Genomic DNA, 26680 nt, shown 5'->3' with positions numbered 1-26680 from the left:
GCCATTTAGGATAGTTTACCTGCTATTCAGGTTAATTATATAGAATTAGCACATAAAATAAATTTCAATGAGTTAATTAGAACACATTTTTTATTGAGTGACCTGATTGAAACACTCTTAAAACTTGGTTACCATTATGTGAAATACTCCCTAATATAATACGTGTTAAGTTCGATTCACCATTTAATAAAAATCCCAAATACATGTATACAGATATTGTAAATACATATTTCCAAAACTATTCATCATCATGTTTATCGTATACCCCTAAATACCAACTCACTTGAAATACAACTATACAAATACAAAGTTGTGTATATTCCGGTTCATCTAGGTGCAATTGAAGGAACAGCACCACTAACAAGATCACTGCCCGAAATATCGAAAGAAACATAAGGATTTTTCGTCGTAGAAGATGACGATTCATTAGAAGACACATTTTTCCCCGATTTGGTACCACCCATGTAATCATGGGTTTGCGAATGTGTCTCAGATTCTGGCATCATGTGCCAGATGTTTTCAAGTTCCCGGACAACCTCAGCCATTGATGGTCGTTCATCCGTGTCTTCCTGACAACATTTGAGCGCTAAAGTCACAAACTTTTCCACACATTCAGATGGATAAGATCCCATTTTTGCATCAATCACTGAGAATATCATGCCTGATCGATATGCAATATTAACCTGATGAATAGGTCAAACAAAGATGATATTTAGTATAGTTAAATTGTATGTTATGATGTTGCATTTGTTCGTTTAATTATAATGCATTAAACAAATGTATTGATATCAAGGATTTCAGTATTGCATCAAGCAAGGGCGGACCCAAGCTTTCGCGAAAAAGAATAGTGTATTTTCAAGGTAAAATCCCGACTGCACCCCTTGAAAATTTGGTTGAACCCTTCGTTCGCACCCCCAAAAAATAATTCATGGGTCCGCCACTGGCATCAAGATTTCTTGATTTGACATCAAAAAATGAAAAAAGTATCATTTCAAGTTTTGTTGACTTTGACCTTGAAAGTCAACTAGAATAAGTTAAAGTCGATACCTCGCGAACGATGTTCTTGCCATGTGTTATGGGATGCATCCCAGTCAAGAGTTCAAGAAAAACGACACCCAAACTATAAACGTCACTTTTGTCTGTGAGTTTATGCGTTAAGAAATATTCTGGGTCTAGGTAACCCTGCAAAAAAAAAAAAAAAAAAAGATTTGTCACTCAAACTGAACATGATATCCCTGTGGACGACAAAAGGCACACTTTGACTTTGAGGTCAAAGTCATAACTTGTCAAATCCAAATTTCATTTGGGTTTTGCAACAAATTTAACGCCAATTTTATCGTTTCTGAATATTTTTTTCTACATTTAAATAATAACATCAAAATTATCAAAAAAAAAAAAAAAATCATGTCAGTTTAAAAGCTAAAGCTTTACTTCTTTTGACCTTAAAGGTCAAACTGTAATAAAAGTATGAGTAAACTACACGGATGGTTCATGTGGTTGATCAAAATTTTGAATTTGGTCCCTAGCTTTTCAAAAATGCACGGATGGTCCCTGTGGTTTGCACTTTGTAACACATTTAGTCTCCAGCTAACAAATCTAAAGGTTTCGGCAAGTCCAAGTTAAGGACTAAATGCGTTACAAAGTGCAAACCCCAGGGACCATCCATGTACTTTTAGCAAAAGTTGGGGACTAAATACGTTACAAAGTACAAACCATAGGGACATCCGTGTACTTTTGAAAAGCTAGGGACCAAATCCAAAATTTTGATCAACCACAAGGACCATCCGTGTACTTTACTCTAAACGTATAAAACAAATGAATGAATGATGCTTACTGGAGTTCCCTTAACGACTGTCGACACATGGCCAGGGACAATTCCTTCCATGTCAGCAACTGGAGCGAGTCGTGAAAGTCCAAAATCAGCAACCTTTGCGATGAGTTTCGAGTCCAATAAGATATTTGTGGCTTTTATATCTCTATGAAATATCGGTGGATTAGCTTCGGAATGTAGGTAGTGAATGCCCTTGGATGCACCCGATGCAATTCTTAACCTCATAGCAAAACTCAAGGATTCTTTATACTTTTCTGTAGCAAGTAAACAAAATACGTAAGATAATCGGCTCAGATAATGTCATTTTGAGTAATCGCCTAATCGGATACCTTTGTTGTTTGAAGTAGTAATAATCAGGTCACGAGTTGTTGTTTGATATTTGGAAAATTCTAGTTCTTAAAGAAATTAATACACAAAATGACCCGAAAGGGCATTCTTGTGAAAATAGTACTAAAAATCAACTCAATCTTAGATTATAGAAGAAAAACATAGAGGAGATTAACGACATACCAGTTAAACTTGGTAAATCAGAATTGTATTCTTGTTGTATATTACGATGCATGTATCCAAGAGTATATATAAATTACAATATTACACGCTAAGGGGAGGGTTATCTTGAGAACGCTAAATATTGCGAGAACCGTGAGAACGAATGAAAAAACCAATCAAAACCAATTTTTTTTTATACAAACCTCATTGTAATTAAGATACAACATCAAAACAAGAATTTATAACATCAAATAATTCATTTCTTATTTCAAAATCATTCTTTTTAGATTTTTTACACATGTGTAAATATAGCAGATTTACACGTGTAAATGGCAAACTTACACATGTGTAAATTTTCTTTATTTATGAATTCACGTAAATTTAAACGTGTAAATTGAATTTCTAACATTGTATTCGAATAATAATGATAAGTGTAGAAAAAAAATTTGAATTTGAATTGTTTTTGACCAAGTTCTCATGGTTTTTTCATTTGTTCTCACGGTTCTCAAAATATTTAGCGTTCTCATTTGAACCCTCCCCTACACGCAAATCCCTCTAATATAATATAATAGTAAAATATGTTTAATAAATTAATAATACCTGATAAATGATCTCTGAGAGTGCCATTAGACATGAACTCATAAACCAACATCTGCATGCACAAATCCTATGATTTAGAATGATTTTTTATAAAGTTATGTGCTATTTACGTCCCTGTGGTTTGTCCGCTTTTGCTATTTCAGGCCAAATTTCAAAATTGTACCATTTTCCTCCCTAACATTCTTGAAACGTGCCATTTCACTCCAAAAAACTAACCCTGATTAAAAACTCAGTTAGCTCAAGGACGAAAATGGCATTTTACACTAGATTTTTTATTTTTTTAAACTTTATTATTATTATTATTACTACTACTAAAGTGTGAAGTTCTTGATATTGACACATTAATTGCTTATAAATTTCAGGGAAATAGATAAACGAGCCTTTTGTGGGTCGGCCAACCCACCTGACTCGTTTTGACCCGCACTAAAAAGTAAAAACTACCCATTTGACCCATCACCCGACCCACCCATTTTCCCATCCTCTACAATCATGACGCAAGTAATTTTACCTGCTCGCCTTCTTCATCACAGAACCCAAGCAAAGAAACCAAATTTCTATGATGCAATCTAGACAATAACTCTATTTCAGTAAGAAATTCTTTTTCACCCTGTAGTGATCCCTCCTCGGCCCGTTTAATAGCGACAACTGTCCCGTCAGTAAAGATACCTTTGTATACTTTTCCATACCCACCCTGCCCAACTTCACTATGAACGTCAAAATTATTTGTAGCACGTTTCATTTCTTCGTAAGTGAAGCTTTTCACTCCTTCAATTTTAAGTGACGCCCTTGAAACTGCACAATGACACGGTCAACTTTAAGAAAGTTAAGTTTCCAAAACAAAACTAATAACAAGATCCACAAGTTTACTCACCGCGACGTCTTTTTGAAACTGCATAATATTTCTTCCGGTGCATTCGTAAGATATAAAGTGACGCGAGTGCAGATAATAGAACTGCACCAACGATAGCCCCGACCACAATGCCTGCAACCGCACCCTTGCTTATCCCATTAGAAGAAGAGCGGGGAGGAATAACTGCAATATAAATGAAAATTAATAATAAATTAATTAACAGGATAACACCAATCAGCAGACATTATTAAAAATGATTATAATTAGGGGTGTGAATTTCTGACACGACCCGAAAACACGACATGAACCTAACACGAACTTTGCGGGTTTGGGTTTAGTCCAAACAGGTTCGGGTCAGTTTTAGGTTGAACCTGCGAACCCGTTTAGCTAAACGGATTGAGTTGGCGGGATGATCCGTTTAACCAATTTATATTATATTATATTTTCTTACAATATGTTTTATATTGTAAATAAATTGGGTGTGTATTTTACGCCATAATTATAACTTAAAAAGAGAAATTGACATAAGATTTTATAATTTAAATGTAATAGTATTATATACATTTGTGTTTTTTTAGTAAATTTTAACTTTAATATATTAATCTGCGGGAAAAAATCGGGCTGAACGAGTCGTGTTCGGGTCAACCCTTGAATAATCGGGTTGAGTTCGGGTTCATATGTATGCCACGATTTTCGTGTTCGGGTTCGTCTCAAACTTTCGGGTTCGGGTCGGGTTAACCCGTGAACACGACCTGTTTAGCACCCCTAGACTTATACCGGTCAACTTGATCATATAAAAACTTAGCTAGAAAGAGAATGGCCGAACAGGTCCAATGGGTTGAAAGTCGCCAAAAGTCTTTTTCGAATGCATTATGCATACATATTAAATTGTTGTATGTTAATGTAATCTTATTATTGAAACAATATTGTACGTAAATATAACTAACGCATTCAAGACCTACAAAAAAGGTAATTTATTATGTTCTGAATGTTAGCAGGCAGAACAAACTCGTTTTGACACGTACTAACTAACAATGACCCATTTCAACCTGTACCTGTACTGACCCGTTACCGTCACCCAACCCGCCCATCTTGTGTAAGAAAAAGAAAATTAATAAGACTTGGGTTGTAGAAAACTAACTGTCTCTGTAAGGACCCACTAATGTGAAATCAATCAGCTCATAAGGTCCGAATATTTCACTATCTGGAATCCGCCACTGAGTGAACAAGCTTCGAATCCTAAGGACTTCACTCGTATTGAAGACGTTAGAACCGTTTCCCGTATATTCAGGAAAAAGCTTCAAATACATTCGTAACCGAGGACCCTTTTGCCATTCATGAGTAAGATCTAGTTGAAACTGCTTTATTCTTAAACCATCGGTTAAATAAACCTCAAATGAGTAGAAGTATGCCTGAAAATCTGAAAAACCGGGGCTCTTTAACCGGTAACCGATCAGAAGCGGGGCCGCACAGAAGCATGGTGTAGGTGACCCCGGAGCGTATTCGTAGTCAGGTGGGCATGAAACTAGACAGTTGTCGGTTGAGTTTGACGGGATGCTCTGCAGATGGCTGACTAATGCTAGTGATGATCCGCAGTAATTTAACGCGTTGGTGGCGTTCGAGCATGCAGGGTTTCCTTGAAGGCTGAAATGTGAAAGAAAACGTTTTTCATGATAAATTTATAACACAAATATCTTCTGTGGATAACAAAAACGATAGCGAACCTAAGGTTGACATATCGAGGGGGGACAAGGCTGCCTGAAACGCCTGAAATATTATTATTTTGCATATCCCTGCAACGCCAGAGAAGATGTGAGTTGACAGAACAATTAGATACGTCTAAGTTTAACGCATACAACCTCCTAAATCGTTTTTAATCAAAGATAAATACTAATATTGTCATAATATTGTTTTTTTATTATCATAATTAACACATTAACTGTTTATAAAAGATAACCATAAAAGTACTTCTGGTCAACTCAACCCAACCCAACCGAGCCCAGCCCATTTCGACCAATACAAGAAATGACTTGTTTCAACTCAGAGCTCAATTTGACCTGTTACCCAACCTTCTTGACCCGCCTATCTTGCCACTTCTAATTTGAATGCTCACACATAGGGCTGCAAACGAACCAAATGTTCAGCGAACAGTTCATGAACCGTTCAGCGGGAAGTTCGTTTATTAAACAAACGAACAGGAACAAGAAATTTCGTTTGTTTAGTTAAATGAACGAACATGAACAGAGGCCGTGTTCGTGAACGTTCAGTAACATGTTCGTTTATGTTCGATTGCGTTCGATAGTTCGGTAGTGTTCTTAGTTTTTATATTTTATTTAAGTACTTCAAAATTCCGATAAATAAAATATTTAATAAGTGTCAGTGTATTATATATTCTGTTCATGAATGCTTGTTTGTGTTCGTTTGTTTCTATTTGTGTTCATGAACATTCGCTTCCTTTCGTTGTCTAAAATTAACAAACGAACACAAACACATTCATTTCCTTAACACAAACGATACGAACATAAAATCTCGTTCGGTAAGTGTTCATGAACAGTTCGTGAACACATATATTTCTTAACAAACAAACACGAACAAGGTCTTGTTCGTGTTCGTTTGGTTCGTTTGCAGCCCAACTCACACACATGCATAAACAAGGAGGACACATATACGTGTATGTTGGTGTGCACAAGAACTGATGCACACACACATACGTATGTATATATATATAGAGAGAGAGAGTATGAGAGATAACAAGGGATAGATTTCGACTTCCAAGACATACAAGATAAGTTGATCAGTTGCATTTAAAGTCCTGTTTTGCCAAATACCGGATGGAACCGTGCCATTTAATGAATTGTTGAAAAGAGACCTGCAGAAGGAAATGGTTTCAGATATGCGTGTTTATCCGTAATATTATACATTGTACCGTCTAAGAAAATAAAGTTGCTTTTAAAACGAGCAAAACGAAAGGTAAAAGAATCCTCACAATCTTTGTAGATTAGGAAGGCCGGAAAAGCTGGGAGGAATAGTTCCCGTAAGCTGATTCCTTGACAGATCTCTGCTCATTTTATCACATAAAATCGTTCGTTGTATCGAGTATAAGAAACCCAAATTAGATCAAAACAGACCATGCGAAAAAAAATCGAAAAAAATCAGGTGTTCTTACATTGTTGTGATGTTATCCGAAAGATTCATGTCGGGTATGGATCCATTGAGATTGTTATTACTGAGGTCTCTGAAATGTACAATTTTCATAAAAATAGTTAAGGTCACTGAGATGCATGGAATTTTTTTTTTATTATTATTATTTTAAATTGCTGCGTGCTTACATATAAGCAAGACTTGGTATCCTGCTAAGATCGGGAATCGGTCCTTGCAAGGTGCAATTCCTCAAACTCCTGTCACAACCAAAAAAAAAAAAAAATCAGGAAATTACAAGCCTGCAAAAAAATTATTTGCCTACCTTTTAATTAAATCCAAGCGAAAAAATAGAATTAGCTCAACAGGTTAAATATTAGCTAAACTATAACCAGTGTTGCAAAAATCGCGATTACTCGCCGACTAGTCGCTAGTCGGCCTCCTACTGAGTAATTTTTCACTAATCAGTCAAAAAATCGCTAGTCAGTCAAAGCCGGTCCAAGCCGCCCTAGTCGGCCCATTTGAAATCCTTACAAAACAGGCCCAAGATTACAACTTTAGCCCATTTTCCTTATCCCTTACCCTAATATGACGAAGAATTTGAGTCGAAGAAAGAGGTCGGACGGGTTGACCATCTAAAACTTTTTGTCCATTTTTACTTTTGTTATAAAAAAAGAATGCATTGACTACGATTACATTTATTTTAAGAGGTTAAGTGTGTTAGAAACTTAGAATCACATTTTTCAACTTGTTTGGCCCTGTCCCCCTTTAGCTAACTTTTTATCGACCCTTTTGAGATGAAACACCATAAGTAAGGGATCGGTTGAAAATGCCACCTCCACATTTCTTTTCACAATAACAGACTAGTATTTAGTTGCATCGGTTACTAACTGCAAGAGCTACAATTCTTTAGAACCAAAGTGAATACATGCTGAATGAAAATAAACTTACAACTTTAACAACCGAGTCATGTTGCCATAAGAGGGAGGTATAGTTCCATCGAAGTGGTTGTTGTCGAGTTGGCTGCCAATGAAATCAAGATATCAGTCACCATAAAACTTATAGAACAAAACCGTAAGCATACAAAAATTGTTATTGTCAGGAAAGAATACATACAGTATAAGAAGTCTTGGCAGTTCACTGAGCTCTGGAGGAAGCGGGCCCGATAAATTGTTATTGTCAAGCAGCCTGCAACATATGCCACGTCAGCAAATGCCCGATAGAGTGAAGTCAACATTTAGAAAGTCAAAGCATAAACTTACATGTGAACAAGCATTGGCAATCTAGATATCTCAGGAGGGATCGGCCCACTAAGCGAATTATTATTCATATGGCTACAGAAAGTCAGAAACAACAAATCCAATAAGTCATTTTGACCATTACAAAGTCAAACTGAAATTAACACGAGAATAGCGGAACAAAAACCGTACAAGTGCATTGTCTTGTTCAAATTCGCAAATGACTTCGGTATCGGTCCAGATATGTGGTTTTGATCGATTTGTATTCGGTCCAAATTCGGGAGGTAACCGAGCTCGTCTGGCAATGAACCGGTTAACTCGTTTCCGTTTAACAACCTGCATGCACATAATCAGCAAAGCAGAAATCACGATGGCAATATATGTAAAATGAACCTCGATAAAAAAATCAACTTACAGAAGTCTCAAATTTGTAAGTTGGCCGATTTCTCTTGGTATACTCCCGGTTATATTGTTCCACATGACATCCCTTAAGATAAATAGATTATACGCGCATAAGAAAATATTTAAAAAATAGATAAATAAATAAAAAGGTAAAAAAGGCTTACAATATTTCCATATAAGATAATTGCGCTAAAGCGGGAGATAAAGTTCCTTCAAGATTCAAATTCAGTAGCTGCCTGCAAAATTATACACACAAATTTTATAGCTAAATCTTTTCATCTTATTCGTTTGACCCGTTAAAAAGACAACATAATTACATAAACCAATCGATCCATTTGAAAGCAAACGGGTCGAAATTGCCAGATGTACTTACAGTTCTCGGACATGAAGAAAACCGTCATCGCGGGTTGTGTTGAAGCACAAGACCCCGGTCCAATTTGATACACACGGATCTCCACGTCTCCAACTACTGAGACTGTTTGGATCATTAAAACTTTCCCTAATAAGCCGCAGTGCTGTCACTGCAGACAAAATTATCATTGGTATTGTTATCAATCATGTACCGAAAAAATAAAATTTTACAGCTAAGTAAAGAAACTATGGCATCTTTAAACAAGAATTATTCCAATAAGTTATATCAAAGATCATAAAAACTTACCTTCTGTAGGATGAGTAGATTGACAATCTACAGCAACAAGCAACAAACACATGGCACAGAACACTCTGGACCACAAAAACCTTAATTCTGACATCTGTAACATCTGTAAAATGCTGTGTAGACACCAATATCCAAATTTTGCTCAAAGTATATACTTTCTTATCCCAAATAAGACTGCAATTAAATCCCAAAAGTTAGATAAGATCCTCTTCACCAAACAAGAGTTCAACACCCCAAAATTCAAAGCCAGAAAATTTACCACTTCAAAGAGGCATTTTATCAAACAGCTTGCGTGCACACAATTTTAAAAAGCCAAGAAACATTCTCCTTGCACTGTGTTCAGATGGGTACGCGTAAAGATATCCATTGACAATTAAGAGGGTGGTTGAGGGTGTTGTGTGATTGGATAACAATTGTTGACTGTTCTTCAGTAAACTTTTGATGATGGGGTATGAATGAGTAAAAAATGAAAAGCTTTGAACTGGTAAGCGATTGTTAGTTGGTGTAGATGAAGTTGGTGACGATTGCAGGTTTTGAAAGTTGGAATTTGATTTATAAATGGGGTGAATGCTGTCAGAAATCATGATGGTTCGTATGATGTTTGCCAACATTGACTTTTTGTGTTTCGTTGACTCCGTTGTTTCAACGGTGTCTACGATGGTTGGCGGCTATGTTCAGGTGTATATCGCACACTCCTATTATTGATCAATCGATGTCTAACAAGGACCAGGGAAGAGTTTATTGATTTTGGTATTCGGTATTTTTGGTATCGATACTTTGTATGGGTAAAAACGTATACTAGTACCAAATTTTATATAGAACTTTAAAAGTATTACCCGTATCATATAGGTACCCGTATCATATAGGTACCCGTATCGATTTTACCTATTTGGTATTTGTATTGTATTGGTATACGTGCCGGTTTTACCTATTTAGTACTTGTACGAGTGCTCAAAAAATAAAGTAAAAACAAAATGGTACCAAAGCGGGTAACAAAACGAAATACACGTACTGTACTATTATATTTGGTATGGTATTTGGTACCCAATTTTGTTCAAATTCGGTACTGGTACGAGTACGGGTACGGATACGGTACCAATCCCATTCCTAATAAGGACCCAGTTTCCTAAAGCCCATGATGCTTTGACGAGTACCCTGTTTAGTAGAACCGTCAAGAGTTTAGAAGAGATGTTTGATCTATACCCTATAGCTAAAAAACAGTGTTTGATTGTCTTCAAGCCCCTCATGCTGTCACACCCCAACCGATGGCGGAAACATCGGGATGAGACGAAGTGTGTAGATTGCTCAAAACGTCATAACACTATGTGACAATAATTAATTTAAATTCAAATTTCATTGCAATACTAAATTGTCATACAAGGTTCAAATAGAAATAACAACATAGTTTCAAATTGTAACATAAGAAAGATAAATTAATCTAGGTGTGTATCTAGTCCACCCTAAATCTCGTTTCATCTTTAGTCCATACTTCAACAATTAACCTGCAACATGTATTAAAATAGAGTTCAATGCAAAAGCAAAGGCGAGTATACAAGTTTGACTACATAGCATAATAGAATAAAAACTCATATCTAACATGTAACATAGTGATTAAATTTACTAGCGATGCAATTTTTGGCGTACTATATGATCAAACCCAAGAATACAACGCACAAAAGCTTAATCCCAATAGTTTAGCGGGATAGAAATGTTTAACTCAACAATACCCAATTAGAATAGCGGGCGGGGCGTTAATCCTATAGCGCTATAATTGTTAAGGTGGGCTAGCAAAGTTAATGAGCATATAACGTTACAAATCGTTCATAGAGCATACAAGCATAGCAATTGATCACAATAGTTTCATGTTTCGTTCATAGATAGAGTATGTTTTGTTTTATGCATAAAAGTTTGTTTTGTATAATCATACATGTTGCATCCCAAAGTGTAAAGGGAAAAAGGGATCGAGTATACTCACGGTTTACAAGTCTTGACTTGAAGTTCCGAGAGTAAGTTTGGTGGGTGATTTAGCTTGGAGCACCTAGTCCTTCTACACGAGGAAACGTAGGTGTGTGAGTTTGGCATTTACGGAAGATTATGAATATGGAATAACTTATTAATACGAAAATAAAAATAATCATCTTTTAGACTTTATAACCGATATATGACACTAAGTAACCACTAGGGTTATGTTGTATTTCATGGGTAGTAAGCCCATTAGAATCATATTAAGGTTTAGGTCTTAGATGTTGTTCTACTCCTTTGACATGTAAACATAGGTTTAACATCAAAGGTTCGAAGGAGTATATATTTATACTTAGGATATATATTACATATTATTTAGATCCAATATTCAAGTAGGAGGTAGAAGATTAAATCTCCATTTAGGTACCTCTAGTTACAAGGATGTCATGAATGGGGTAGGAAGACTAAGCTTCCATTTAGGCACCCCTTTGATGTTCACCACTACACTTGATGTAAAAACAACCAAGGAGGGTCATGAACTAAGGTTTGTACGAGTATATAAAATAACTAATCTATTAGAAATCATCAAATAATGAGTGGATTCTTATGAAGGATAGCCCAAGCTAATCCAACCATCACACATTCAACAAGTTTCACACTTGAACATTACTTGTGGGTAAAACCCTAATTAAAACAGAAAGTTTATGAGGTTTTAACCTCTGATTTAGATGTCTCAACCATGTTTTTAAGCCTAACCAACCATAAGAGAGGTTATAAGCATTAGGACATTGGTTTGAGATGTGTTTCACACAAGTTGGATGAAGTTTGCATAAGTTTGAAACAAAACAGAAAGTTTTTGGTCAATTTCGGAGCAATTCCAGGTCTGATTTCTCCAAGGAGAAGTCAAGGAATCAAACTACATGATTAACCAAGCAAGTAGGAAAAGGAATGAGCAAAAACGGACAAGAAACGAGTGAGATATGCTCACTTTTGTGCAAGAGTATGAATCTACTCGAACCTTCTGAATTAACACGAATTTGGGACTGATTTGGAGATTTGAGAGTGTTTAGAAAAGTGAAAATAGCTTGGATTAGGATTGGTATTTATAGGGAAAAAGTTAGGTTAAGTTTAGGTGAGTATTTAATGCCAAAATCGAGTTTAAAACTCAAAAAAAGGTCAAAATCGCGCTCAAACAGACCTGCTGGAGGGTCTGTTCGCGCTGATCAGGCTTCAGTGAGGGAGTGGTTAAGAATTAAATGTGCTGAATAGAAACCATGTGAAGGCACTGGTGGAGTGGTGTGTGCGTGTGTGTTTAAGCTGGGTGACCCGGGTTCGAGTCCTGGTACCCGCTTTTTATTGTTTTGATTTTTAAACAGTTTCAATAATTGCAGAATCAGTCCCTGAAGTTTAGTTTGGTGAATTTGCACTAACGGTCCCTGTGGTTTAACTACTAACCAAGTTATATGGTTTTTTAAAAGGAAACTAACTTTTAAACTAACTAAGTTATATATTTTTTTTTAACCAATTAGTTTATCTAAGTAATTGCTTAAGTAATTTAACTTGGTTTACTAACTAGGTTATTTTCTAGCTTCAAAATCTAACGGGACTAACTAGATTATTAAAAAAATGAACTTTTAAATAACAAAATTAATTATTTTAATTAATTTAATTAGTTTAAGCTTGAATAATGACCATATTTATAACAAAATAAAATCTTTAAACGTTTATTCGTTTCACAAAGCTTTCGAGTTTCACTATTTTACGAGTTTCAACTAGTTTAACGAGCATTGAGCGTAATAACGAATCGAGAGTCTATGATAATATATCGTTCAAACGTGAAAATCGCACATAAGTGTAACACAAACATGAATAAAATACCTTCGTTTTCATTATGATCAATAGTCTCGAATTACAAATGAAACGAAAGTAGATTACAAAGAGAGTACAAGTGTCTAAACATGGAAGGTACAACACGACTTGCTAAAATAAGAAAGGTTCGAAAATGCGGAGCGTTACACATGCTTAGGGTTTTGTGACAATCATTCCCATCAAAGTATTTGGCCAAACACATGTTGGTTGTGGAGTACTAGACAATCCTAAGGTACCGACTATTTATTTCTTTGTTTCCAGTTGATGAGTCTTATCCTATTTGTCGCAAGGTTTGTTTAGATACTTTTGGCGAGCATGCGATCTATTGCAAGGAGTTACATTGGTTTAAATACATGCATGATTTGGTCAGAAATGTTCTATGTGATGTTCTCAAGTGAACTGGAATTTCGTATAGATTTAATATTCAGATAGTTGATATTCTTGTGTTTAGGTGGGCAGGGGGACACGTTTGTGAGAACCTTACAGGAGTCCCCCTTTGGGCTCAGGGACAATAGGTTTGTTGTCCAAAAAACGTTGAAGGCAGAATCAGACAAAGTCGCTAAATACGAGAGAGCTTGTTTAGAGAATCAACACGTGTTTATCTATTTTTTTTATACATCTGGTTCCATAGTCATCCATCCAGTGGGACGTGCATAGTAATTTTTCGACTCGTAAGACACATAGTTTTGTCTTTAGTAGAATCAGTTTTGCTATCTAAAATGGGTTACAACGTAACTTATTTTTCGTTTACCTGTCATTTTTTCTAGTTTGGGTGATTTGGCTTCGGACTAAGTTATATATACGTTTTCAAGTAAGGGAAAATTTGATAAATGGTGTTTCGTAGTAGGTGTCAAGAACAGCAAATATATTTGGTGAAAATACTTGTTGGACCTTTGTCTTTTTTAAATAGCGAAGATAAAACAAAAACGACAACTATACCCAGTAACTTTAACATGGATAATTTTAGTAACGCAAAGAGGGTGCTAGCAAGGAGCTAGAATTCACCAATTGCAAAAGAGCCATCTTTCAACAACTTGGAAGTAAAAAAGCAAAATTACATTAATTGATCCAATTCAATGACGGGATTTTCACCTTATGTTCAACCCACAACCATCAAGGCCGGCTTTAGGCCTGTGTAAGAGGTGCCATCGCACTAGGCCCAAAACATCTAGGGGCCCAAAATAATTTAAAAAATAATATATACCTTTATATATAAATTTGTTGAAGGAAGAGTTATACCAACTAGCCCTTTGGCCCAAATGATTCAACAATTATGTTGAGAGCCAGACATTCGGGGTTCGAATCCCCTGGCCTCTTTTTATTTTCAATTTATGTTTTGTTTCAACTTATTTTATGAATAGGGGGAAAAGCCCCATTTACTACACCAATTGCAACTTATAAGCTTATTTTTTAGTTTTACTTTTATTACTTTACAAACTTATTTTTTTAGTTTTACTTTTGATTTATGCTTACACCAGTTGCAACTTTGCAACCTTATTTTTTAATTTTAATTTTGATTTTTCACATTTAAATTTGGGACTCTACAAATTTACAAGTTCATTCATTTTTTCTTTTCATTTAATTATTTACGTAACAAACTTTACATGTTTTGTTATATGTTATATTATTTCTCATTTAACCATTTACAATATAAACTTAGAATAACTCAATATCTAGTTTTATTTTTTTTTATTTATATGAAAAGGTTTGTGTTGCCAAAGTAATTTGGGTATGTTTACATATATTCGGTTCTTTTTGCTACATTACTTTTGTTTTGTTTATTTTATAACAGTTATAGTTGTATTGTGTTTTTTTTTTAATATATGATTGAAGCGTTTATATTATAGGGAGGGGCCCAATTTTTTTATTTTGCACGGGGTCCAAAAGTATTTTATCATTCTCGGGGACGGCCCTGACAACCATCATTGGTTCTCACTTCTCAACAAGAAATTTGGCATTATGACATGACATCTAAATAAGAAAGTAATAAAGTTATGTTAAATCAAGAAGAGAGGGCTAAGTTAGGTAACGTATAATGACACAAAATTTTAAAAGCATAAAAGCATATCATTGTGTTTCCAATACGGAATCTCATACATGTCTTCTATAACGATTGATAAGTGAATGCAATGAAGGTTAATTTGAAAGCAATTCAATTCTTATATAAAATCTTATGCTTCAATTTGATAGTTACTTTTAAACATTTATAAAACCACCTAATATATGTGAATAAGATTTATACAGTCGTGCCAATTTTTTATTTCGAGTTAAATAACTACTTAACACTGTTATGTAAATAAATATGACAAACAGGGGCAGACCTAGGTTATAGGTTGGGTGGGCGGCGTCACCAGTTGAAAAAATAAATTAATGTATTTTATAGGCAAAAACCTAACCGCACCCCTTGAAATATTGGTTAAGACCCACATTCGTTCCCTCAGTAAATAATTTCTGAGCCCGCTCCTAATTACAAAGTTGTGGACTTGTGTTATATCAACTTTTCGAAACTAAATTTAAAAGGGATCTTTAATTTAAAAAGCCATTAAATTGTTAAATTGTTAAAAATTATAATATAATTCAAGTTGAAAGAGCAAAAAATCATAAACTTTTGATAAAATTGTTGACTCAGTAATATGATATCGAGTTAATTACAACTAGTATTAAGGGTCCTCGCGTTGCGGGGGGGGGGGGGGGGGGGGGATGGACCGTGCCAAGTAGCACGAATACTACATAACTACCAGCGATCAACAACATCGGAAAATCTCGTAAAAATAAAATAAATAAAAAGGAAAAAATAACACCGAACGAAAAACATACGTAAAATCATTGAACCACGTATGCCAGTTGCGACATGTTAATGCGAAGAAATAAACTGAAATGTAAAAATAGAAAAGAATAACTAAGTCGATCTAATACCACGCGCGTTGCGACGAAACTATCTAACAGAGAAAAATAGACGCGTTGTGACAGTCCTGTCAAACGGGAAAAAATAGTCGAAAAAACTTTGAAACCCACACGTACGTTACGGCGTGTTTACTCGCAAAATTAGAACAAAACGTAAAACGGAAAATTTGAAAAAGATGAAAAATACGTGGATCAAAGATGAAAATAAAAATGTGTTGGGGTTAAATTGCAAAAGATGAAAAGTTTTGGGTTAAAAGTAAAAAAAACAAAAAGGTTAAAATGCAAAAAATAAAACATTTGGGTTAAAAATGAAAAATCAATTTTTTTGAGTTAATTACTGTTTCGTCCCTGTGGTTTGTAAAAAATCACTATTTCAGTCCATTAGTTTAAAAATTACGATTTCAATCCCTGTGGTTTCACTTTCGTAACCATTTCAGTCCTTCTGGTTTCACTTTCGTAACCATTTCAGTCCTTCTGGTTTCACTTTCGTAACCATTTCAATCCATTATTCTGTTAAGTACAGGGACTGAAATGGTTACGAGGTAGATTGAAATGGTTACGAAAGTGAAACCACATGGACTGAAATCGCAATTTTTAAACTAATGGACTGAAATAGTGATTTTGACAATCACAGTGACGAAAACAATAATTAACTCTTTTTTTTTTCCGAAAGACTCCCAATGCTTGAAGTATATTCCATGAAGCACAAACATCTTCCTAGTTTATAACATGGTAATAGTTATGTTGTGATTAGAATACTCACATCAAAACTATAAACAAGTAAGATTGGAGCTACAAAACCCAAACACATAAACATGGTCTAGAACAAGTTTGAGCTTTTGATATGCTAAAGCACGAACATTTTCTTTCAAATTTGATTTCCAAAAAAAAGACCTCTAAACAAAAACAACTATACATAGGGTTTACAACCATAATATAAATTGAAAACATTCTTGAAAACTTTATACGGATTTTTTTGGAGATTGGGCAAGACACGACTATGTAAAGAATTTAACATAGTCATGCGATAAGCCGTTGAAAAATGAGGATCTTCTACAATTGGAATGTGACCCCCACCCGATAAGGATGCTTTATGACAGTTGGTACAGAAAGTGCTTATCTTATTTGATAATAAACGTATTGTACAAATGTTGAAAACTCAAATTACAATACCTAATCAGACAAAGTCTAGCCTGACGTAACAACGCTTCCACCAGATCATACCGATTCGGGATATACATTTTTACCAGACTATCACAAGTCTAGGACTATGAGTAGCGATCATGCCTCATCACCTATGACACATACTATAAAAGACATGTCAACTATTTGTCACGACCCGCTTGAAAATCAGATCTTCTCGTCGCAATTCTGGAACCTTCCGGGCTATTCAAGGCACACTAGGGGCTGGTGGCACATTCCGGAGGATGCTACACAAATCTGGCCTCAAAGACCATGCTATAAAGTTGCGGAACTCTCTATAATGGGCTGGAAATTCAGCACCAAAAGTACCAGCCAAGAAGGCTCTAGAATAGCCTTGAAAGATCATGACAAGACCAAGATATTATCAAAGAATCATCTAGAAAATGCTGGTTATAAGTGCAGCCATAGAGCTCTCTAGATCAGCCAAGAATGTGCCCAAAGTGCTGGATATTTCAGCAAGAATGCTCTAGAATCTATCATAAAATATCTTGTATGGAACCCTCTAGATTAGGATCATTCTAGATCTGACTCAACTAGTATAAATAGGTGCAAAGGGGTCTCATTTGTGGTACCCAACTTCCTTGTAAGAAACCTACTTGTAAACTTTGCTCTAGTAATAAAAAACTCATCTTTGTTGTAGTATTGCACTACAAACATTACTTGTGTTCACACAAAATCAAGTCTTCCGCTGCCATACATATCCAAAGACGATCAAAAGGCTTAACTTAGACGAATTCTAAGTGCCGCACGAGAGTTAGGAATTTACTCCGTGACAAGTGGTATCAGAGCCAAAACGATTCGTTTGGGATGGCTGACTTGGGAAAACCAACAACCGATGCTACCGGAGACGAGAACCGTGGAAGGGATGAAGCTCGTAAAGGTGGCAGAAAGAATCGAGAAATGTCCAAAGACCTTGTTGCAAGTCTGGACAAACGCATTGAAGATGTTGAAACGTCGATTGCTGAATTCAACACTAATGTCGAAGGCTTCAGGGCTGAATTCGACACCTACAAAGAACATGTCAACGAATCACTACAGCAATTAGAGCCTTTGAGTGGTGAGTTCATTGAAATGCAAGATGCTGTCAGAGACGCCATGACTATACTACGAAATGAGATGAAAGAACTAATCACGAAGGAGCTGGGTCAGATCAGAAGTAACGTAGAAAGAGAACTCATGGGATGTCAAGAAGGCATCAGAGACCTCCAAGCTGAAGTCAGTCTACTCAAACGGGCTGTAGCAACCGGGGGAGACACCGTGAATATTACTTCCTCAAAGATTAAAGTCCCTCAACCCACGCCGTTCGTTGGTAAACGAGAAGCGCGGGCTGTAGACGACTTTCTTTGGGAAATCGGACAATACTTTGATGGCACAGACGTTGTGGACGATGCCAAGAAGATCAAGACGGCGGTACTCTACTTAAAAGAAACGGCTGCGTTGTGGTGGAGACGCAAACAAAAGGAAATTGAACAAGGTACGTGTATCATCACTACTTGGGCTGATTTCACTAAAGAAATCAGAAAGCAATTTTATCCGGAAAATGCTGAGTACGAAGCGAGAATTCGACTTCGTAATCTCAAACAACGGGGCACTATCAAAGATTACATAAGTGAATTTACAACACTTATGCTTGAAATTCCGGATATTTCGCCCAAAGACTCGCTCGCATACTTTATTGATGGCTTACAATATTGGGCGAAAAACGAAGTCGAACGTCGTAACGTTCAAGACTTATCATCAGCCATCATTGCTGCCGAATCCTTACATGATCGTACTGAAACACGATCAAAGTCCACGCAAGTGGAAACCAACAATGCAAAAGGTGGGGGAGCCAAACCCATCAACCAATTCCGGAAAGAAGACACCCGGAAACCACTCCAATTGGCCAACGAACCCTATAAGGGTTGTCTAATATGCGATGGGCCACACAACCCACGTTTTTTCCCAAAGAAGAATAGCCTTAACGCAATGGAAAAGGCTAATGAAGAACCTGCTGAAACCGAGGAGGCTCACTTGGGATCAATACAATTACAAGTCCTCAATGCCTTAACTGCATATGATGGAAAACGATTAAGGATGGCAGAATGTGAGCAAAACAAAGTCTGCCCGTCAACGAGAACAGACGATACTGCAAGTGAAGGACCCAAAGGACTTCGATTCATGCATATCGAAATAAATGGCCAACCCGGAAAAGCACTCGTCGATACAGGGGCAAGCAACAACTTCATCACCCCAGAAGAGGCTACGAGACTTGGTCTACCGATCACATTTCGAAAAGGATGGATCAAAGGAGCCAATGGAGATCCCGAGCCAATACAGGGGCACTCATGGAACGCAAAAACGAGTATCGGGACGTGGTCAGGAAGGCTAGACTTCACCGTAGCACCTCTAGACGACTACGACATCATCCTTGGGATGGATTTCTTCCGTCAAACCAAAGCCGTCATAGTACCATTTACAAACACCATCTACATGGCCAAAAAGAAACATGTATACACTGCCGATCTGGAGGCGAAACTAGTAAGGCAAAGGAAGACCATATCCGCCCTTCAACTCACAAGGAAACGTCCACCGAAGTTCAAGAATCGCAACGAGGACGTTGCGAATTTAGGTGGGGGAGGATGTCACGACCCGCTTGAAAATCAGATCTTCTCGTCGCAATTCTGGAACCTTCCGGGCTATTCAAGGCACACTAGGGGCTGGTGGCACATTCCGGAGGATGCTACACAAATCTGGCCTCAAAGACCATGCTATAAAGTTGCGGAACTCTCTAGAATGGGCTGGAAATTCAGCACCAAAAGTACCAGCCAAGAAGGCTCTAGAATAGCCTTGAAAGATCATGACAAGACCAAGATATTATCAAAGAATCATCTAGAAAATGCTGGTTATAAGTGCAGCCATAGAGCTCTCTAGATCAGCCAAGAATGTGCCCAAAGTGCTGGATATTTCAGCAAGAATGCTCTAGAATCTATCATAAAATATCTTGTATGGAACCCTCTAGATTAGGATCATTCTAGATCTGACTCAACTAGTATAAATAGGTGCAAAGGGGTCTCATTTGTGGTACCCAACTTCCTTGTAAGAAACCTACTTGTAAACTTTGCTCTAGTAATTAAAAACTCATCTTTGTTGTAGTATTGCACTACAAACATTACTTGTGTTCACACAAAATCAAGTCTTCCGCTGCCATACATATCCAAAGACGATCAAAAGGCTTAACTTAGACGAATTCTAAGTGCTGCACGAGAGTTAGGAATTTACTCCGTGACATATTGCTGGTGAGTTCATAAATATACACTAGTTATAAACTACACTATTTCACTGTGACATTGTACCTTCTCATATCGTCAAAACTACCTACACAATATAAATAATATCTAATAAATATAGTATTTTGAAAACAAACCATATACGACCTCATCATCATTTATTATATCCAATATCCATATTGATGCTACATTTTTTCGTCTATTATGATGTAGATGTTTTTGGACCACTTTAAAAAGTTGCCACTTGTTTTCGAAGGGCAAAAAACAAAGGGTAAAAAGTGTATATTTACCAAAGCTTAATTGCTTCAAATATATACTTTCTATAAAATGGAGAAATTCAAGTGACATAAGAAAAGCTGATGTGTCAGCTTGAGAGCATGTCCAACAAGGCTTTTCTTATGTCATCTGCGATGAGGTGGCAGCGATAGAGGAAGCATAGTGATATCATAATTTCAAAGATCTGCCATCTAAACCACTGCCCCCAACTTTTAACTTCAAAAGTCTGGCCCACATTCAATTATGAAACTGCTGATGTTCATTGAAATTTCAAACGACTGATGCTCATTAAAATGGGAGGGTAAATTGAAATTTAAAACTTCATAGGGATATGTAATTTGCATTTAATGTCATCAGAGCTTCAATTCTTCTCTCTCTCAAATATAAATTCAAACCCAAATTCAAAGTCGATTATAATTTCAAAAACACATTTCAATCTCTCTGTCTACTCTCTCTCAACTCTCTATTTCTAAAACTGTAGATATAGAGAAGAGGATGAAGACGAGAGAGGCGTTGCATTTATCATCGATTTCAATGGTAGTTTAAAAATATATATTTTTGATATTTTTTGATTTTTTCGTTTTATCATGAACTGAAAGTTTGTATGCTAAATGTTCTTCAGGTAGATCTTGCTGGATTTGTTATTTGGTGTTGAAGTCTTGGGTTCGTTGGCCGAGCTTCCGAATGTGATCAAGGTTATAAAATGGATCTTAACTTTATTGATGAAGAGGTAATGTCTGTGTGTGTTTAAAATAAATCATGATTCTATGAAATTTGATTGATATGTTTGTAGCTTTTGATTATGATGCATTTGATTTTTTCTTTTTATCATGAACTGAAAGTTTGGATGCTAAATGTTCTTCAGGTAGATCTTGCTGGATTTGTTATTTGGTGTTGAAGTCCTGAGTTCGTTGGCCGAGCTTTCGAATGTGATCAAGGTTATAAAATGATTTTATGAAATTTGTTTGATATGTTTGTAGCTTTTGATTTTGACTTTGATTTGTATAGATTGTTTATTGTTTATTCAGATGCTTGCATTGGTGTATGAATGTTGTTAAAGAGGAAGCACTTATGTAAAACCACTGCTCAGTAACAGCGCTGCTCTTAAACATTCAATTATGAAACCGCTGATGTTCATTGAAATTTTTTGATTTTTTCTTTTTTATTATGAACTGAAAGTTTGGATGCTAAATGTTCTTCAGGTAGATCTTGCTGGATTTCTTATTTGGTGTTGAAGTCCTGAGTTCCTTGGCCGAGCTTTTGAATGTGATCAAGGTTATAAAATGATTTTATGAAATTTGTTTGATATTTTTGTAGCTTTTGATTTTGTCTTTGATTTGTATAGATTGTTTATTGTTTATTCAGATGCTTGCATTGGTGTATGAATGTTGTTAAAGAGGAAGCACTTATGTACCTAAGGCCTGATCAACCAAAGGAAAACCACTGCTCAGTAACAGCGCTGCTCTTAAACATTCAATTATGAAACCGCTGATGTTCATTGAAATTTCAAAGGACTGATGCTCATTAAAATGGGAGGGTAATTTGAAATTTCAAACGAATTGAAGCGGTGGTTCTTGTGTAACAGTGTTTAGTGTATCGGTGTTTAGATTTTGTTTAAGCTTCGATGATGGTTGTTAGATTTGTTAAATGTAATTGCTACAGTTTGAATATTATTGTTATTATATTATCATCTGTTGATCGTGTTCTGTTAAAGCACTGCTCTTAAACATTCTCTGTTGAACTGCATCATCTGTTAGTCCATATGAGAGGTGTGTGTAAACATATGTTTGGAATCCTTTGTTGAAGTGTATCACTGTTAAGTCACAGCAGATGTTAGCAATTTATACTGTGGAATGATGAACATGTGTTATGTTTTGTAGACCTTTGTTTCAACAGCAGATGTTAGCCTTATGATACTTTTGTATTAGCAGAGGTTGTTTTATCAGCGAAGATTATTTGCTGTAACAGTCTTTGTGTTTATTAGCAGAGGTTGTTTTATCAGCAGAGTTTATTTGCTATAACAGTGTTTGTGTTTATTAGCAGAGGTTGTGTTTATTAGCAGAGGTCATTTGCTATAACAGTGTTTGTGTTTATCAGCAGAGGTTGTGTTTAGTAGCAGAGGTCATTTGCTATAACAGTCCTTGTGTTTATCAGCAGATGTTGTTTGGAACAACAGACTTTGCTTGAACAGATTTTCTGTTTGACAGAGCTTTTGGTTTGTCAGATTTTATCTAAATATAGGTTGACTGTATAAATTTACAGAGTATAATTCAATATATAATTTATCATGAAGAGCCAATTAAAATATATGGAGAATGTACAACAAAGGTTTAAGTTAATATAAATAATAAGATAGGAATACATGATTATAATTTAAATATTCGGAAGTCGTAAGTTTTCAAAATATAGAAGTTTGATACATCACCATCCCATAATTTATCTCAAATGAGATAATACCAACAACTACAACTATCTGTAGACTTTCTTTAAGATCAGCTTGGCTTTTCCTTCAGAGTAGACAAATTTGCATCTCATATTTCTGTAGATACCATTGGGCTTAGTGAACTTCTTGGTGAATTGACAAGCCGCGTATCTAAATCCCTTGCCATGCTTCTCCCGTCGAAAGTCAATTACAGTGTCAACTCCATTCAGATTTTCAACTGTCATCTTCAATGTTCTATGAATCCTTGATAAAGAAGCTACTTTCACATTCAGACGCTTAAAAATAAATATAAAATACCAATAATTAATAAGAAATACATAATGTATTTAAGTAAAGTAACAAAAATTACAGCTTAATTGTAACAAACATTTAACATCCTTTGAATGAGGAATATATTAACAGAATAAACTTACAAAATGTTTGCTGCAGTACCATACGATTTGTAAGGGGTATTCATCAGTATCAGCTTCATAATCTGAGACAGCGGCATCAAAATCTGCATCGTCGATATCATCGGGTGATTTATTCGATACAACATAATCACTATCAGAATTTGTGTCATTGGATTCTTCAACATCCGACTGGTGTTGTAGATCCTCGGTAAGTTGAGGAACTTCCAAATTGGGTGAGGAAGTATCGTCTATTGGACTGTCATTGGATTTTGGTGCAACAATCTCACATCCATTCAAATCAAAGGCAGTAAGCAGAAAGATGTAATCCGCTGCGTATCTTAAAACAAGTACAATTCCTGTTTCCATACGCATGTAGTGTACAACCTTTTCCCATCCATCGGTTATAAAGTAACAATTCCGAAGAGGATCATGTTGAAGTAGTACATCAAAAGAGTCCCACCGATTCACATAGATCTTAAATGTCTTTTTAAGTTTACCAACTCCAATACTGACGTTGACTAACTCTTTGGGTATTAGCTGAACAAAAACGTATAAAATTATGAAATCAAACAAAGGTACAATAAAATTAACAAATATATCACTAATTACTATAGTAACATTTAAGTATTGGATTAAAATACCAAAACTTACCAACACGTCTTTACAAACATTAGTAAAACTGTGGGAGAATGAATCCATACATCCAAACTTCCTCTCAAATGATATTGATGTGAACATATAAATCATTGGAAGTTTTGTTGGATAATGATGAACTTTTTCAAAAGGTGTCAGCAGGTATGTATATGGTGCAATTTTTTTAAATACTAACAGACATCCTTCTTTCAATGAAAGGTAAGAGACAACCGAGGACCATCCTTCTTTTAAAGCAAAAGTTCCATTGTGTTTTGAAAATCGGTAATCCCATCTCATAACGTTTACACACTCTACAACGCCAACGTTACCAGGAACTTCTTTGAGTAAATGATTGTTTGCAAAGTTTTGTGGTATTATCTGTTGAGTTCAAGTATTTAAGTATTGGCAAATGTTACATGTGAATTAATTGTTAACAATAAAACTGTAGAAAATGGTTTTAATGTAATAATCTTACCAAGATTTTGGAATTAAGAGAATCCAGGTATTTAAAAAAAGACATCTTCCAAGATATTATGTTTCTGGTTAAAAATGAAAGAAAAAAATGAAACAATGTATTTTATCAGATACTTCATTATTTAAAAAGAATGTGATAACAAATGTGAACCAATAATGTTTAACATATCTATGTCATTCAGATAACGCATTTAATATTTATCGATTTATCTAGAGTATAACAATAAATAAAAGATTTTTCATTTAATCATATTCTTTAATATGAAGTAAGAAAAACAACAAAATATACCTTATCGATTGCTTTCAAGAATCCAAATGTAAGACCATATCTAACAAAACTTCAAATCAGAAACATTATAAAAAATAAAAAAGCTTGTAAAATTAAATTGATATATCATCTAAAACATGCAATACATTGAGAACAGTCTTCATAACAGTTGTTAATCATGTGCATATGAAACTAATGTATATACAAATTTTAATAAATATTATTATACCTTGATCGAAGTTGTTGATGATGTCAAAAGTAAGAAGAATTCAAGTGGAGTGATTCAATATTTCAAATGGACATCAGTGATTAAAACTTGAAGCACTTTTTATGAGATCAGACAAACAATTTTGTAAAGTGGATTTGGAGAGTCGTTAAAAAGGTAAAGTATGTTTCTATCTGCCTCTATGTAAAAAGGTAAACCGCCATTGGGATAATAAATTACATTTTACCGCCATTGAGATAAGGAACTTACATTTTACCCCCTAATAATATAGCTTTCTTTTTCAAATAAGTCAAATCATTTTCGAAAAATTCAAACCATTTTCAAAATACTTTGAAAGTCTTTTTCTTGAGTACTCAACAATCTTCTTCATTCAGATATTTGAAATTATGGCTACAGATAATAGAATTTCAAGTAAGTATGAACTGTTCTTTCAACCAAGTCAAAGTCAAGTCTGTGCTGAAGCATGGAAAAAAAGGAGGCGTGTTCTGCAACAAAAGCGAAACAAGAGTGCTTTTCATCGCACATCGACATCTGATTCTGTTAAAAGGATTGCATTATTAAACACTCCAAGTGGTATGTCTTGTAGGTTTGTAAACAAAATTTTACAAGATGTCACAGCCCCCGATCCCTATCTCCCGGGAACGGGCGGCCGTGAGCCAGTTTCGGTGGTATCACATTTTATTTATCCAATTTGGCAGCGGAAATTTTCATCAGGATCGTAGTTAGGAAATATTTTAATCAGAGTAAACCAACACATTTTATAACATTAAACATATGGGTAAAAACCCAAGTTTTCAATACACACGTTTCATAGGAATAAATCCTATTTATTTAATAAAAACATCCATTTTATTCTTAGGTAACTTTATTGCCACTTTTCCAAGCCTTCAGTGCTGTCCAGCTGGCTTCTATTTGGCTTTCACATTTTGTTACCTGAAACGCGTTTTAAAAACATTTTGTCAGTGGGAAATACTGGTGAGTGAATCCCAGTTTAATCAAGTTTAAGTAAAAACCAATTTGCAGTATTGAGGGCACATCCGCAATTACATTTGTATCCAAGACATCACAATTAACATCAGTGGTACGGTCATACTCAACATATGGGATGTTACCACGCCAGTAACCAATTTTGTATACAAAACCCCAACATACCCACTATAATTGTATCCTTTACAAATACTCAATAACTGTCATTTGCATGGAAAGGTATTTAAGGTTTTGTAAAAACAGTTAATAAAAAGGAGATTACTCACAAAAATGAGTACATAAAAAGAAGGATCAACTCACATTGCTGTTTTAGGTTTTTCGTAAGGGTTTCCTGGAGATAATCTATAAATTACACAAATGCACGTGTGTTAGTATAATAACCCATTTTAACATTAGTAATACCCTCCCCGAGACGGTATTCCAACGACTACGTCGGGCAGAACCACGACAGCCGTTACGGAACCCTAGATCAATCGGGCAACGTATCTAATACGTCTCCAGGGGTTATAATACTTACATCGTAGCAGAACCTCGCTATTTTAGGGGTATAATGCCCGGGTATAGTGTA

The 26680-nt window shown here is 35.5% G+C and overlaps 1 protein-coding gene across 2 annotated transcripts; it reads right to left on the bottom strand.

Annotated features, from left to right (window-relative positions):
- Positions 1 to 144: 144 nt before the first annotated feature.
- On the bottom strand, positions 145 to 9871 carry LOC110873409 (probable LRR receptor-like serine/threonine-protein kinase At1g06840). 2 transcript variants are annotated; one of them, XM_022122327.2, is made up of 21 exons: positions 9466 to 9869; positions 9207 to 9380; positions 8922 to 9069; positions 8713 to 8784; positions 8562 to 8633; positions 8339 to 8482; positions 8171 to 8242; positions 8025 to 8096; positions 7860 to 7931; positions 7100 to 7168; positions 6937 to 7005; positions 6757 to 6828; positions 6553 to 6639; positions 5495 to 5563; positions 4912 to 5414; positions 3792 to 3953; positions 3429 to 3712; positions 2921 to 2972; positions 1835 to 2085; positions 1048 to 1182; positions 145 to 683 (listed from the first exon to the last, which is right to left on the bottom strand). In XM_022122327.2, the coding sequence occupies exons 2-21, from the start codon at positions 9307 to 9309 to the stop codon at positions 327 to 329; spliced, it is 2865 nt and encodes a 954-aa protein (XP_021978019.1). In that variant the 5' UTR covers positions 9310 to 9380; positions 9466 to 9869; the 3' UTR covers positions 145 to 326. The 2 variants fall into 2 exon arrangements, with proteins under 2 accessions (XP_021978019.1, XP_021978018.1); XM_022122326.2 differs by having other exon boundaries at positions 9207 to 9871.
- Positions 9872 to 26680: the final 16809 nt, after the last annotated feature.

This window comes from Helianthus annuus, chromosome 8 (genome assembly GCF_002127325.2).
Source record: "Helianthus annuus cultivar XRQ/B chromosome 8, HanXRQr2.0-SUNRISE, whole genome shotgun sequence".
Classification (NCBI taxonomy): Eukaryota; Viridiplantae; Streptophyta; class Magnoliopsida; order Asterales; family Asteraceae; genus Helianthus; species Helianthus annuus.
Note: the sequence above shows the minus strand (reverse complement) of the source record. Positions and strands in the feature narration are given on the sequence as shown.

Coding starts and splice junctions, on each gene's coding strand:
- LOC110873409 (XM_022122326.2), bottom strand. CDS start 9,309: ATGTTACAGATGTCAGAATTAAGGTTTTTGTGGTCCAGAGTGTTCTGT. Junction 6,829..6,936: donor TCGGATAACATCACAACAAT/GTAAGAACACCT, acceptor TAAAATGAGCAG/AGATCTGTCAAGGAATCAGC. Junction 3,954..4,911: donor AGTGGGTCCTTACAGAGACA/GTTAGTTTTCTA, acceptor TTTATATTGCAG/TTATTCCTCCCCGCTCTTCT.